Source organism: Plasmodium fragile (genome assembly GCF_000956335.1).
Source record: "Plasmodium fragile strain nilgiri unplaced genomic scaffold supercont1.36, whole genome shotgun sequence".
In the NCBI taxonomy this organism is placed as follows: domain Eukaryota; phylum Apicomplexa; class Aconoidasida; order Haemosporida; family Plasmodiidae; genus Plasmodium; species Plasmodium fragile.
This window is the reverse complement of record NW_012192616.1, coordinates 61,674-77,403: the sequence shown is the minus strand read 5'-3', so window position 1 is coordinate 77,403 and position 15,730 is coordinate 61,674. Positions and strand designations below refer to the sequence as shown.

The 15,730-nt window shown below is 43.6% G+C and overlaps 4 protein-coding genes across 4 annotated transcripts; 2 read left to right on the top strand and 2 right to left on the bottom strand.

The window, feature by feature from the left end:
- Positions 1 to 1,444: 1,444 nt before the first annotated feature.
- AK88_03248 (CAMK protein kinase) lies at positions 1,445 to 2,820 on the top strand (the record flags this gene model as incomplete). Its single annotated transcript, XM_012480869.1, has 4 exons — positions 1,445 to 1,749; positions 1,901 to 2,436; positions 2,548 to 2,596; positions 2,730 to 2,820. The coding sequence occupies 4 exons, from the start codon at positions 1,445 to 1,447 to the stop codon at positions 2,818 to 2,820; spliced, it is 981 nt and encodes a 326-aa protein (XP_012336292.1).
- A 365-nt stretch (positions 2,821 to 3,185) lies between these two features.
- Positions 3,186 to 5,855, bottom strand: AK88_03247 (uncharacterized protein; the record flags this gene model as incomplete). Its single annotated transcript, XM_012480868.1, has 1 exon — positions 3,186 to 5,855. One exon carries the CDS (start codon positions 5,853 to 5,855, stop codon positions 3,186 to 3,188), a length of 2,670 nt encoding a protein of 889 aa, XP_012336291.1.
- Positions 5,856 to 6,760: 905 nt separating this feature from the next.
- On the top strand, positions 6,761 to 9,164 carry AK88_03246 (uncharacterized protein; the record flags this gene model as incomplete). Its single annotated transcript, XM_012480867.1, has 2 exons — positions 6,761 to 8,627; positions 8,818 to 9,164. The coding sequence occupies 2 exons, from the start codon at positions 6,761 to 6,763 to the stop codon at positions 9,162 to 9,164; spliced, it is 2,214 nt and encodes a 737-aa protein (XP_012336290.1).
- A 482-nt stretch (positions 9,165 to 9,646) lies between these two features.
- AK88_03245 (uncharacterized protein) lies at positions 9,647 to 15,216 on the bottom strand (the record flags this gene model as incomplete). The annotated part of the gene is made up of 5 exons (XM_012480866.1): positions 9,647 to 9,841; positions 9,981 to 10,080; positions 10,271 to 10,359; positions 10,541 to 10,747; positions 10,858 to 15,216. The coding sequence occupies 5 exons, from the start codon at positions 15,214 to 15,216 to the stop codon at positions 9,647 to 9,649; spliced, it is 4,950 nt and encodes a 1,649-aa protein (XP_012336289.1).
- Between the last annotated feature and the right edge of the window lie 514 nt (positions 15,217 to 15,730).

Below are 15,730 nucleotides of genomic sequence, written 5' to 3'. Positions count from 1 at the left end.
AGAGTGAAGTAAAAAAATATGCCTTTTTTTTTTTGCCTTATATTTTTATATTTTAATATTTTATATTTTTGTTTTTTTTTTTTTTTTTTTCATAAAATTACTCGTTTTTTTTTTTCTCATTTTAACAACTTTTAACCGCGTCACAACCCCGCGTGCGCAGACAATTTCGGCTTATCGGCGCTCCGCTACAGACATAAGCGAACAAGGCCAGAACGCCAACAACGCGCGTACTACTTTTTGTGACAGCGGTCAAATCGAGTTGTCCGCATGTGCGTGCGGAATGGTGATGTTGAGCAGGATATGACATTATCACCACAGGAATAAATAAAAGCAAAAAACGCGCGCATGCGCATATCGTACTCGGCAATTTTTAAGACTCACCGCTGCTCCGCGAGGATATAATACTCTTCGTTTATATATGTATGTATATATATGTATATATATATGTATATGTATGCATATATATGTATATATACATGTGCGAGTTTTCTGCAACAGGTTTTTTCCCCTTTTACGCCGAAGCTGCAATGGCGGGGAAGACGCGACGAGTCGCCGGACGCATATATTTTCAACTCGCAACTCTGCGCGTATGCTTCTCGATATAACTTTGTCCAGGGGGGAAGCGAATAAACTAGTCATTTGCGGTTTGGAAGCGCCCCCGTGGGTATCGCCATACAAAACATAACTTCAACAAGTGCGAACCGTTGACCAGGGCGCAACTCCAACCAACGCATAACCCCCGATCGACTTGCGCCCCGCCCCCTTTTGACCAGCGTAAAGGGTACTATGTTCGCCCAGTGCAGAAGCAAATTAGATGGGGCAAAAAACGGGTGAAAAAAAACAAAAAAAATACATTTTAAGAAAAAAAACATAATGAACATTTTTAGTTTTCCCGGATTTAGAAAGTCTAGTGCAATTTTGTTCTTTTTTCCGCCGCCTCGGCTAAGTTGTCCATTAGATGGGTTCCAAAAGAATACGAAAGTCTTTTTTTTTTTTTTTTTACTTCCTTCTTTCCTCATTTAATTTACACGTTTGCGACTCACATGAGTTCGAGAATAACATCTTTTTATCAACCTGTTTGATTTTACCCTTGTCCTGCACTTCCCTGTGCGTGCGATCTGATGGGCCATTTGCACCTCCCCCCCAGGGGTTCACCACGAAGCGTGCCATTGCATGCATGTAAACGTGCGTACATGGACCGATGGGTGTTATTGCGTAACATGTGTTGATTTATCATAAGCGTCTCCTGTGGTGTCCCTCCTATTCTGTGCTTTAAAAATTTGCGGTACTTTTCTCACCCCCCTCTTCGCTTTAACGGGTCGTCCCGCTGCTGCTTCGCGTCTGCTTCGCATTTGCTTCGCATTTGCTTTGCACCTGCCTCGCGTCCACCTAGCTTTAACCTGTCCATTTTTTTGTCCCTTTCTCCCTGACCCCGCTTCACCCAATGGGAATCCTCTACGCTTCGAAAGAAGAGAACACCAAGTATTTCCACCATGGGTACTTGATGAGCACTAATATAAAAGTCCAAGACGACTTGGAGTTGTACTCCTGCAAGTTTTTGCGTAAGGGGGAGAAAAGACTCGTCCGCAAGCTACGTAAAGAAGTCTTGTACGGAGCCACCTTCGACCACCTCTCAAAGATAAGGATGCTGACCTATGACAATACCAGCAGCATGCCGCGCTACTTGCTTAAGGTGTATAACATGTACGAGGACGCCAACAGTGTGCACGTCGTCATGGAGGGTTGCACGTAAGTAGGGGAAGTCAGGGTGGACGAGGCAGTTCCCGAGTTGGCCCGCTGCCACTGCCGCGGCCACTTCCGCTTCCACTTCCGCTTCCACTTCTACTCCCACTTGAACTACCGCTCACCATGCTTCTCCCCCACCCCCACCCCTACGCAGCGGCGGATTCATGACGGACCACCTCCTGGACGGAAGTGCCATCAGCGAGCGCCTGCTGGCGGACTGGTTCTTCCAAATCATAATCGCCATGTCCTTCCTGGAGAAACAACATATTCACCACGGAAACCTAAATGGTTACTGTATCTACTTTAAAGATAAAACAAAAGAAGAAGTCAGAGTCAGCCTCTTAAGCAAAAATAAAAAATATGACAACATAGATTACAAGGGAGATTTGTATGGGTTATTTTTTATCAGATCCCTACAGGAAATTAAAAAATTAAATTATAATAAAAATAACACATGGTACATTGGTCTCCTACTTTATTTTATGTTGACCGGGTCGTTTCCTTTCTTCAACAAAGACCCTTTGCAAACATATGCAAATATTGCACATGAGGAAGTTTCCTTGACCAATTTGAAAACACAGTATACAAATCTGGGTAGTCCTATTTTCGACTTCATAAAGCAGTGCCTGGAGAAGGACTACGACATGCGCCCATCTCTCATCCAGCTCTTGCAGCATCCTTGGATACGGGGTTAGTGCGGCCGTTTGTCAAGTCTCCCCCTCCTCCGCGCGCGCGTACATATGCACCCCCACACATATATATGTACATATGTGTGCGTGTTTCTTTTTTCCTTCCCTGCAGATCGGGACAATCTCCCCACGCACAACATCGTCGAGGACCAGGCGCGCAAGTACATTCGCTCTCCGCGGCACAGAATGACATATGTGCATATCTGCGTATTATATACATGTGCATATATATATGTGTGCGTACGTATATGTTTGTATATACTACATATTAGTGTTTTTTTTTCTGCCCCTTAGGGATGCCCGGCAACTAATCCACTCCTTAGAAAACGGGGTCCTGAAGACTGAGGAGGACTACGAAGAGGATAAGTTGAACCAGAGCTGGTGACGGGGATTCCTGTCTGCCCCTAGACGCAGCATCAGTGGTGCCACACGCGTTTCTTGCGAAGCGGTACGTGCAGTTAGTGAGTGTACACATGTCCATTGGTGGCGTTCGTGTCGAGTTTTTTTTTTTTGTTTGTTTTTTTTAAAAAACCAGTTTGTAAACGTGTTAAGTTCTACCCGCAAAGGGGGCATCTGCCAAGTGTGTTGTGCCCCCATTTTGTGGACTTCAAAATGGTGAAAAGTCTGTCCGGGGGTAGAAGCGGGGGGTACACAAAATGTAGAGTTTCGGTTTAGGCCGCTAAGCGTGGGTAAGTGGATTGAGCACATGTCAGTTATGCGTCTGTATGTTTCTCCAAAAGCCCTGTCGCCTTATCGTTTCTTCTTACTATCATAGTCGTAAAACCAGAGGATGACATTCATGAGGAGAGTCTCCTCGAATGCCAAGTTCTTGATGGAGTGCGTGCAGTCGTCGAACAGGAAGAACTTGGTCTTCTTCTTAAGCGCGAGCAGGCGCTTGTACAGGGAGAGGCTGTTGTGGTAAGAGACACGCAAGTCATCCTTGGAGGCAACAATCAAAACGGGCGTGCAAATATTCTCTACACAGTGTAAGGGAGATATCTCATACATACTGGCATAGTCATTCATACTATAAGAGCAATCATATTCTGCACCTCTGTTGAGACATAGGTTTATGAAATAATCCGGAACATCACTTGATTGAGCGGACAGTACCCAATCGTATACCCCATTAATCACGCAGCAGCTTTTAAATAAATTGCACTTGGTCAAAATTGCACACGAGGCAAACCCACCATACGATCCACCATACAAATAAACATTCTCATAGTCACCAAAATAATTATAAAAATTTTTAAACGTATCTAAGATGTCCTCAATTTCAATAGAATTTACATGCCCATTTAAAATGTTGGGTTTTTCTGAAAATCCTAAGGACCCAATATAATTAACGCATAACACATCAAATCCACAGGCGGCAAAAAAAATAAAAATATTTCTGTACTCATTAAGACAACTGGAGTAGGGTCCCCCATGGATGTACAAAATTAAATTCCTTTTATTTTTCCCATTGAATAAATTAAAATTTGGTAAATATAGTCCCTTCTTCTGCACATCATATTGAAAATCGGATTCAGTCTCGTATAGCATATTAAAGCTAGCATTTTTTCTCCTAATATATGGATGCTTCTCATTGAAGAGAGCTGTTTCCATTTGGCTCAACACCATGAATAGCTTCTCCGACAGGTCGTTTACATTTGCATAAATTATGCTGGTCTGCCTTTTCTTAACATTTTCATAAGTCGTAAAGTCTAGGTTGTAACTGCGCACCTTGGTCAGGTACACGTAGTCCCCACTTATGTTCATTTCGTTGAATAGGCAATACACCAACACGTGGTTCAGAAGCATATTGCGGATACTCACCAATAGGTTGTCTTCCTTTATACACATAATTTCAATACTTGTGTTCATATCATTTTGGTTGTATATATTCTCAATTAAAATTCGATGTACCTTTTTTGTAAACATGTGCACTGCTATGGCAATTTTGTTGCAATAGAATATTGTGTTTAGGAAGAGGTAGGGGTAGCAGTATCCTTTTATTTCATTAGTGTATAGCCCCCGGAAGAACCCAGTATAACTGCCCTCTCGAATGATCACCTCCGTCTCTACCTTCTTATAGTTGCATATGTCATCTTGATTCAGGGGAACCGCAGAACTCACGGGGTGGGTACTCGTACCACCCCCCTCTACTGTGGCCACACTGGTAGCATGGTCCGCCTGATCACACTCTTCCGTGCCGTCACTTCCATAACCCTCATCACTGGAGTAGAAATCTCCCTCCGCGTGCACCTCATGCTTATCCCCCTTTGGTACGCTTCCCTGATTTCTTTTCGCCCGCGCCTTGGCGTCCTCTTTCACCAGCTTTATCAGCACCAAACTGTACTCCATCAAGTGCTGCTTCGACTCCTCATTCTTACCAAACACGACCAAGCATGCCACGTACACGCAAGAATCGTCGTGTCTAATTACGAGTGGTGAAGCTGTATGTTTGAAATTTTTTCCTGACAATTTGGCGTAGGCGCACCGAATGTGATTCTTTCTGTTTCGTTCACACACCTGGCCAACCCCCCCATTACTACTCGCCGCATTGGGAATTGCTCCCCTTTTCCCATCACGCTCCCTCCCATCACAAGGCTCTACATCCGACTCGTTCAGCGTACACAAATAGAGATCATTGGCCCTCACATTAAAGGCATATATACCCAGTCGGTACGGAACGGTCCGGTAAGAAAGACACACAAAAGAAGTGTCATCAATAAACTGAGGATTATAATAACACCCAGTCACATCCTTCACAGTTATATACTTCACTGTATTATCCTTCAAATTATAAACAAACAAATTGAAGGAGGAGTAATCGAATTGCTCTCCAAAAGTGTCAGTATATATATGGTTGTTAATTTTGTTTAAAATGTCAACGTCTTTTTTTGGAATACAACTACTCTCCTTTTTATATTTTATATCATCAGTTTCGGCACTGTAAATCAGGAGGGTGTTGCTAGCATTGAAGGAACAAAAGGACCCATGCATGAAGAAGCGCTTATGTAGGTCTGCATCTATTGGTATATTGTTCATACAGGTCATGAAGAATTTTCCGCTGTTTCTTTCATTTTTAAATAAAAGGATTTTCCTTTTTTTTTCTTCATTACAAAATAGGCATCCTACACTACCATCTTTCGACATGTACATTTTTAACTCCCCATCATAGAAGCTGTTGCTTATATCTAGGTCATCTTGGATGCAGGACATTTTATACACTTTTTCCTTGTTGCTCAGTTGGTAGTGGATGATGCACAACTGGTACATTTGCACTTCCCGCTTGTTTATACTCCTCTTCACCTCCTTGGCGAAGAAGCACTTTTCAATTACGTTCGTTCCGCAGTGGCATATGTTGTATGCCTCCTCCAGCTCCTTCATAAATGGTGGGATCTTTTTGATCCCCGTCCCGCTGTTATGCATGATGAGCGGAGGGGTGACGAAGAGATGTGGCGCTATATGCAGTATATCGCTGTGGAGCAGTCCTGCCACTTCGGACCCTCTGAACAGAGGCTACCGTGTGTGGGGGTGTATGAGTCACAAAAAAAAAGGCTTCTGTGCGAGGGGTACGTACGAGATAGTAGGAGATGCAAAGTGGGTTATCTGCAGCATGCGCACAAAAACGGCGTGGTATACGCGCAAAATAGGCAAAGCATACGCTCAGAGGAGCAACGGCGCATTCACATAATACGGTCGGCATGCCAACCATCACAGCGCGATCTATCGGATGAACGCTGTTTGTGGCTACTCGATCACGCGCGAACAGATGTTCGTCCTCTGCTATGTACCCTCATCTCTCGTCTAGGGGTCAAATTTGCCCGTCAACGCCAAGCACATCGGTGTAGGTGAATCCCCAAAGCGACGCAACTCATCTTCGCCATTCTCGCATTCACGGTGAATCCATTTTGACAATATTGCTACGCGTGAACCATACGCCCGGGGCGAATTCGTTTTTAATTACCCGCACCCTTTTTTTTTTCTTTTTTTTTTTTTTTGTACATCTCCCCGTGGGTGCGCTACTGGGTGCCTAAGCGCTGTTTTATCTGCCCAATCGTCAGCAACGCGACATGCACATGTTGAAACCGCACTTGTTGACCACGCTTTCGTGCCTGCAATTTCCCCACATGCCCGTTCCGCATTTTAATCGCTAATTTTTTTTTTTTTTTTTCCCTGCCCCACCCATCCAGCCTGTTCGCGCACCGTTTTTCTGTGTTACGTGTTTATTCAGGGGTTTGTTTTATCCCTGCTCTTTAAGGTGTTCGCTTTGTTTCTGTTCCCGAGGCATACGAAAGAGAAGCATCTGTCACTTTTCCCCTCGTAGCAGCCCGATGAGCGGTCCCAGGGAAGATGGCTCCCCGGAGCCATACGCGGACACAAAGGAGGGTGAATCAGGAGACCAGGAAATGGACCCTTTGGACGAATTCATGATGGAAATAAATAAAGTGCTGGAGGAGGAGAAGCAAAAGACGAAATCACGAGAAGAGGACGAAAAAGAAGCAGCGGACAAGTTGGCCCCTAAGAAGGACAGCAATTTTGCACATAGGGAGAAGGAACCCCTTAGGGGAAGCACCCCTAACCGTACAAGAACCTACTTTGTCAGGGAAAACAAAGTTCATGCAGAAAGCAAAGGTAGTCACACCTTGGATAACCATACAAAAGAGAATGATGCACACGATGACGATAGTCTAGATGATAACGATGCCACAGCAGACATTTACGAATTTTTGGAAAAAAAAAATGAAGAGTTGGCAAATGAGAAGAGGCGCGCAGAAGGGCACGGAGGAAAAGGAACCCACAACAGGAACATGATGAATGATGATTCTGAAGATGACGGGGATGACTTCTTCCAAAACGGAAGAGACAGCAACAAGGAAAATGAAATAATTGAAAATGATATCAATTACGATGAGGTGCAGCTGGACAACTTTAATAAAGACATTTTTGTCACAGATGACAGCATCACAGATTTTACCTTGGAAGAAAGTGTCGAGTACAAGAAAAAAAATAATATCACAACCATCGGATTCAGTGTTCCGAAACCTCTTTTTTCCTTTTTGCAATTAAAAAATGTAATAGACAAGGAGGTGTTGGAAAATATGTACAATTTGTCCATAAGCATCTTGTCCCCCATCCAAAGCATTGTCATTCCTACCTTTTTAAGTGGTCGGGATTTTATAGCCAGTAGCAGAACTGGTTCAGGAAAAACCCTTTCCTTCATCATATCTTTGATTATCCACTTGGGAAATTACAAACAAGTTGAGAAGGAAAAAAGGAGAAAAATTTTCCACAAAGAAAGTGACCCTCCGGAGCAGGAACACACAGTGACGTCCCCACCGGGGGAACAACCTCCCTCAATCCCTTCCAAACAAGGTAAAGGCAATGCGTCATCCCATGCGCTGATATTAACACCGACGAGAGAATTGTGTGTGCAAATATTTGACCAAATTAACAAACTCAGTTTGAACAAATTAAAATCGTGTATCCTATTCAACGGCATAAATTACAAAAATGCATATGACGACATTCACCGAGGAGTGGACATCCTAATTGCAAATGTAAAAACGTTAATCAATTTTGTTAATAAAAAGTATCTCTCCCTTACCAAGATAAAGTATGTCATTTTGGACGAATTTGACCGACTTTTTTCGAAGCAGTTTGTCCACTCCGTCACGTCCATACTTAAAAATATAAGGCCAGACGCGATGAAGGGATTTTTTTCCTCCACCTTTTCGGAGCAATCATGTGAACTGGCAAAGCCATACATAAATAAAAAATTCATCATGATCAAGGTGGGCGACAACAACGTTTTAATTGATAAAAAATTTTACATCCTAGAGGACCATGCTAAGTATGACTATCTTCTCAAATGTGTGCAGGCGTGCGCCCCAAGTGGCCAAGGATTTATTTTTTGCAATAGCAAAAAAAATGTGATGAATTTATATGAAAAATTGAAAAGGGAAATCTCACTCAGGCATATATCGTTTGATTACATTTATGGAGACATAGACCAGACGGAGAGGTTATACAAATTGGATTGCCTGAAGAAAAAGAAAACGCAAATTTTGATCAGCACGGACCTTATGGCTCGCGGCATTGACATCATAGACTTGAACTTTGTTATCAACTATGATTGCCCCAACGACATCTTCGTCTACGTCCACAGGATAGGCAGGTGTTCCCGGATGAACAACCGAGGTGAGGAGAGCAACGGGAGGGAAGCAGCAGTGTAGAGCACAGCACTTATGTGTGCTTTCGTCTATTCACCACGTCACCAGTTCCTGTACGACACCTTCAGTGTGTACTTTCGCGCAGCTAGCCAAAATGGCACACACACAAAAGAGCCCCGTTTCACCTGCACATTTTTTTTTTTTTTTTTTTTGCGCAGGACAAGCCATAACGTTCATACAGCCATCAGAAAAAAGAATTGCCTTCCTCATTTATAGCCACTTAAATGACAAAAAGGAAAAAGTGGATCAAGAGCTGGAAAATTTTATTCGCAGCAACAACCTCCATAATGATGCCCAAATGAAAAAAATGAAAAGAAAAATGGAGGACTCCATCTTTGATGTGTCGCACAAGAAGGCAAAGCATCCGGGGAATAACACATCCATGTTGACTGACTTTGCCTTTAAAAAAATGTCCGCGCCATCCAGAAGTAATGAAGACGCTTTAAAAAATCTGAAGGTCTTTACGCCAAATGACGTTTTGACATCCTCCGATGAGGACTACTGAAAGGGGTTCCTTCCCCCCCGTCGTTGCAAATATGTTTCCACCGCGTTGGAAACGCCCCAATTTGAAAAAGAACAGTCGCTGCGTTGGATACGGGCACATGTGTGCACACAAGCATGTATCTACCCTGCCCCATCCACGGCCCCCATTGAACAAATAGACAAACGAAACAAGCGGGAAGTGCTCCCAGTGTGTGCGCGCGCTTTAAAAATGCAAAGGGTGAAAAAGGACAAAAAAAAAAACGAGTGACAAAGGGGATGGAAAACAAGTGACAAATGGGGGACAAAATTGAGCACCCAAAAGGTGCAATTATTAGAGGCAACAAATATTGAACTTTGATCATTCGACGGGGATAAATGAGGGAACCACGCGCGGTATTCAAGCAGGCTCTCATATTCCCGTCCACGCAAAGTATTAACCAAAAAAAACTGGGGCACAAATAATGGGCCCAAAAAAAACATCTCCCCCAGTGCTGCGCTTCCGCCTCACGGAATACTATCCGTGTACTCCTTCTGCAGGTTGTTAAGGAGCTCGTTCACCTTGGTCATTTTTTTGGCTGCCTTCTCCTTCTGTTTTTTGTTTTCTTCCAGCAGTATGTACATTTCCATGTCTCTCTTCTTTATTTTCTTATTTGCGTCTTGCAGCAGTTTGTTTAGCTTGGCGATTTCCTTTTTATTCATCTACGGTGGGCGGTGAGGGTCGACGGGGCACGCCGGAGATGAAGAAGAGCTCACGCGCGTGCGTATGTGAACACGTGCACACATATATGTACGTCCGAAGCACTGCACACATCGTACGCAAAAAAGAACAGAAACTCACGTTGTTGTTCTCGTGTAGCTCCTTGCACCTCCTCTGTATGGCGTACACCTCCTTGTCCTTCTCCTCCACGACGTCCTTAATTTTGCATTCGTATTCGTTGCTGCGGAGGGGAAATACAAGGCAGTGGGAGCACGGTCCCTGGTAGACTTAGTCAATTTGGCAGCGTGCTTGCCAAAGGGACTTTTTTTTTTTTTTTTTTTAATATTGTTTTAATTGTTTCTCATTAGTTTTTAAATTATTTTTCATTCTTTTTATTATTATAATTATTCTTTTTCTTTTTTGTAAAGTACCAGAAGGACTCCTTAATGTTTTCAATTTCCTTGTGTGTGTATTCTATCACATCGTCCTTCATCTTGAGCTTATTTTTCAGTTCCTTGATCTGTAACGGGATCAAAAAAAAAAAAAAAAAAAAAAAAAAGGAAGATAACAACGGAAACGCTTCGTTTTCACAAAAACGCCAACCCAGAAAAGGTTTTATAAATTTCCGCCAAATGTGCACCCCTGCAGAGCGGTACACAGGGGTAAACCGGGCGTGCGTACTCCGTGTATGCGCTTCTCACCTCTTCCTCGCACTTCTTATACTTGGCATGTGCCAATTCACACTTTCGTAGGTAGTCGTCCAGCTCGTTTTCGTACTTTGAAATTAAACTTGTCTTTTCACTTTTGTAATCGTCTAGAAGCTTTTTGTAGTCGCGCTCCATCTTTTTAACTTCGAGCACTTTTTTCTTCACTTCTTCGTCCTTGCTGTTGAGGTCCGTTTTTAGTTTCTGCGAGGGTTGGGTGGGCAGGGTGAGTGGAGTCATGTAGGGGCACTTCAATTATTAGCAGCGGTTAGTGCGCACTATATATCTCTCTCTCGCTGCATCCCTGCACTAACCTCCACGTTGGCCGTGACATCCTCCGTAATCTTATTCTTGACGCGAATGTTCGTGCTGAGCTCGTCGTTTTCCTTGGAAAGTCTGGTCACATTTTCGTCCAAGTCTGTTTTGTCCTTATGCAACTGTGCGATGAGGGTCTCTTTTTCCTTCAGCTGCGCCTGAAGCGTGTCTTTCTCCTCAATCAAACTCTTCTGTTCTTGTAAGAGCTGGTTGTGTGCAGAGAGGGGGATGTAGTTTTCCTCGACGTCCTTTTTAATATATGCAAAAGCGTCCTTCTTTAGCTGTTCGTTTTCATTTCTCATCTTGAGGTAAGCCAATTTGATGTTCTTCAACCCTTTAATGAATTTATCTTTCTCTTCATTGTAGGTTTTCATTTCTTTCATTAGGACCTCATTGACGTTGAGAAGATTTTGCGCCTTTTTTTTCAACTCTTCATTGGTCATTTTAACGTCATGCAGCTCTTCCGTTAGAGAGTTTTTCTCTTCCTGTAGTTCGTTGTATGTGTTTTGGAAGGCTTCTTCCAGTGAATGTACCTTTTGTTCGAAATTATTTTTTTCCTTCTGCACAGATTGCTGTTTGTCTTTTTCAATTTCTTCCATCTTTTCTTTATTTTTCATTTCGTTTTCCTTCAACTTGGACATTATTTTTTTATTTCTACTTTTTAACCGTTCGCATTCTTTAATGAATTTATTTTTTTCCTTACTCAGATTTTGTATGACTTCTTTTTCCTTGCAGTAAAGCATGTTTTGCTCTTCCAATTTGTCTTCCAGATCTTTAATATGTTCCCTGAGCCTTTGTTCTTCCTGTTCCTTCTTGGAGAAAAGCTCCTCATTTTTGGAGGTCATTTCATCCAACATGCCTTTCATCTTTCCATTTTCCCTCAAGCACTCTTCCATGTTGCGCTTCGTTTCTTCTAGCGCATTTTGCAAGGTGTCTTTTTCTGCCTCCTGGGTGAGACTTTTCCCCTCAATTTCGTCCTTTTCTTCTTTCAATTTTGAGTGTTTCTCCTGCAATTTGGAAAACTCCTCCCTCAGCTTGATTACGTCTTCGCTCGATCTGGTTATCTCCTTGTCCTGTTCCTTTTTTTCCCTTTGGAGGACTTTTATCTGGTTGTTAATTTTCTCATTTTCCGCGCTGAGCACATTGCACTTCTCCTGAATTTGCGTGTTCTCATTTAGGAGTAGTTCCTTCTCCTTTTTCATTTTTTCATTCTCCATGCTTAACACCTGTTGGCTTTGGGCCAATTCTACCTTGCCGTTCATAATATTTTTTTCGCTCTGCAGCAAACTTTCCACTTTGTAATGTAAATCTTTGTTTTCCCTCTGGAGTTGCTCCACTTGATTAGTAAGATCGGCGTTTTTTTTTTTCTCCTTGTGATAATTGCTCTCTACTTCTTTCTTCTTGTCCTCGTTCATCTCTTTTTCGTACATAACTTTCTTCATTTTCTCGTCCATTTTATTCAACTGATCATTGTAGCTCCTAACATCCTGTTCAAGTGTTTTAATTTTACTTTCCTTTTCTGTGATGAGATCTTGCTGTGTCTTCAGTTTCACCTTAACATGTTCCACTCGCTCGATATTTTGCCTTAACATATCATCAATGTCGTTTTTGTACTGCTTCAGAATGCTTTCATTAAAGGTAACAATTTTTTCCTTTTCCTTTATGATCTCCTTTAACATGTAAATTTCGGAATCCTTTTTCTTTAGGAACAGGACATATTCATTCATTTTATTTTCGAATTGGATCTTACTCATGGCAAACTGCTCATTCATGTATTTTACTACTTGTTCAAATTTTGTTAATTTTTTGTCTTTGCTTGTACATGTGTCCTTTAACTTTTTCAGGTCCATTATCATGTGGTCTATTTTCTTTTCATATTCCTTAATTAGTGTTAATTTTGTTTTATATTTTTCTTTGTTTTTGTGAAATGTCTTTTCCATTTTTTTGTATCTGATCATTTCTCTTTGTAAACTTTTCACTTCCCTTTTGAGTCGGCTGTTCCTTTCGGCGAACATCTCCACTTGGACCGGCTGCTCCTCGACCGTCGCCTCTACGACGGGACCCCTCTTACGCGCCCTCGCGCGGGGAAGAAACTCCTTTGGGGGGTTCGCACTGGGCCAGTCGTCTGCAGCAGTCGCATTGTCCGCATGGTTCGGGTCGTCCAAATTGCCCACATCATCTGCATCCAGGGTGTCGTGTCCTTCAACTTGTCCTTCCCCTGTTGGCCCTGTCGCACAACCCGCCTCCTCCACTTCGAAGCTACTCGACGAATTTTTCCGTGTCCCTTCGGCAGTGTGCACCTGTTTGTCGCGCGGCTGTGCCGTTTCACCTCCGACGTCTTCATCGCTCTGAATGGCCTCCTGTCTAAGCAGGCTCTTCAAATTGTGCAATTTGCTCAAGTAATGGTCAAACTCCAAGTGGTTCTCATCCTCCCCATCACTGTCATTCGAGTTTATTATGTTCCTTACTTCCTCCGAGAGGTCCCCATATGAGGGGTTCCCCACGTCGTTCACGTTTTCCGCCCCCTTGTGCAGGTTAGCATGCGTCCAAGTGTCTTCATTCTGTGCTGCAGCGTTTGCGTCAAAATTTTCTGCACCGTTCTGGCTATCTTTCCCCTTATTATTTAAGTTACAAATATTTTGCTTGAGCAATTTTTTCCTCCTCATCCTCTCCTCGCGTTCGACTTCGTCTTTGCCCGACGGCACACCCGTCTCGGCTGCGCTGTTACATTCGTTCAGTTCAAGTCTGTCCTGGTTGTTCTGTTTTTCGTTTGGGATGTATTCCATTTTTGTCGTCTCCACATTATGTTCGCCATCTTCTGCTCCAGGGGCTTCCCCAGGGGGGGTGGCCACAAAGTTGGGATTACTCTGCGCGTCGTCACCACTGCCCCCTTGTCCGCCACTGGGAACACTCCTATCGTCGCCGCCTGCGTCTCCATCTCCGTTACCATCACCTCCGACACCCGCACCGTCGCAATGCTCAGAATATGTTTTTCCTTTTTTTGCGCTCTTTTTTTTTTTCTTCTTTTTTTTAACTTTATTTGGAGTGTTCTTCTTGTGGTCTGCGTCCTCACCGTCGACCGCGTCACACATGTGCTTGTCATCATGCGAGATTTCACTCGCGACGTCCTTTGTACCACCGTTCTCTTCCTCCCCACCTACTCCCCCCTCGTGCGAATTATCAGTGGGTTCCTTTTCCTTACTCTCGTAAATTTCGTCTTCCCCTGTGTTCGCGTATCCCTCTGACTGTCTCGACTCCTCCACGTTTTGGACTTCCCCCTCCTCATCAACATCGCTAAAGGAGAAGTTGTACCTCTTGTACTGCTCCTTTATCTTTTGCAAATCTAGGTACTCCCATTCGTTGCTGTCATTAGCCACATGGCCCTGCACAGCAGAGGCAGATGCTTCACCATTAGTAGCAGCCTCACCAGTAGGGTCGTTAAAAACATACGCGCTCTCCAAAAAAGGGGCGTTCCTCTCCTGAACAAACGGATCCATTATACTTTTTCCCGTTTCTTCATCTTGTGCGTCATCACCAAGTGGTTCGTAAAGTGCATCATTATCAATATTGGCCATATCATCAAAATTATATTTTTTTAAATTCTGCAACACGTCTAATATGTTTTTTATTTCGTTGTCGTCTTCGCTGTCTGCCTGCTTGTCGTTCTGTTCGGACGGGTTCATTCTTCCGAGTCGCTCCTCTTTGTCACTCTCTACGAAATTGGAGCCGCGTGCGCAATTGGCGGTATTCTTCGCAGTGTTCGAGTCAGTACCTGCCAAAGCAGCATCGGCCCAATTGACACCCTCCAAGCCTTCATCCGTGCACATGGCACCCGTAGCATACACAGAATATGCAGCGTCAACAGCACTGCATTGTGCATCTTGTTCGGTTCTTCCCGCCAGGGGTACCTCCTCAGAAAAGCTAACACCCATGTGCATAAGCTCGTCTTCACTCTCCTTCTTTGCCGGATCTGCTTCGTCATTCACGTCTATGTTGATGAGGTAACTGTGTCCTTCATCACTGCTCCGTAGTTTTGAATGGCTACACAGTGGATCGTCCACATTTCTACTCCACTCTGGAGCTTCAAAACTGTTCATCCCTCTGCCCTTGGCATAGGAACTGGCATCGTCAAGCACACTGGCTGCTTCACCAAGCATGCTGACTTCATCACCAGGCACGCTGGCCTCATCACCAGCTACCGTATCTGCATCACCAGCCACACTAGCTGCACTTTCCTGCTTATCATTAAAGTAACATAACCCCCCTCTTATTGTTTTTGCTTCATCAGGTGGCTTAGACAAACCTTTTCCCCTCCTGCTCTCCTTAATCTTATACACACACCCAATTTTCTTCTCCATTTTTGATGTGAGCAATTTGCCTTGCCGAGTACGTTTATATTGGTATACCTCCCATGTTAGTTTTATTTCGCGGTAGCAGGTGCTACAATGGTTTGCACACTCACTGGACGAAGCGACACCGACGGAGGGGTGAGGCCTCTTCCGATTGGACAATTTAACGTGAGCGCAAACACAACTACAGTTATTCTTGTTCACGCGTCTGGGAAGTCCTTTCCCGTGTTGGCGTTTCGTCCAGGCTGGCTCGTCCCGATTTACTTGTCGGCTTCCTCACGCCCCACCCACGTACAAAATCTGCGCATTCCTTTGGGCTGTGAAAAAGCTTGTGTGCTCCGTGCTTGGCTTAAAATGGCTCTGCCTTGAATCAGCAGGGAACAATGCCACACAAATAAAAAAAATGCATATATAAACAGGCACACATGCACAGGCGTACACATATAAATACATATACATATGCATATGTGTACACATCCTAGTGAACATACCTCCACTTAGCACAAAAAACGCGCTAGGGTTG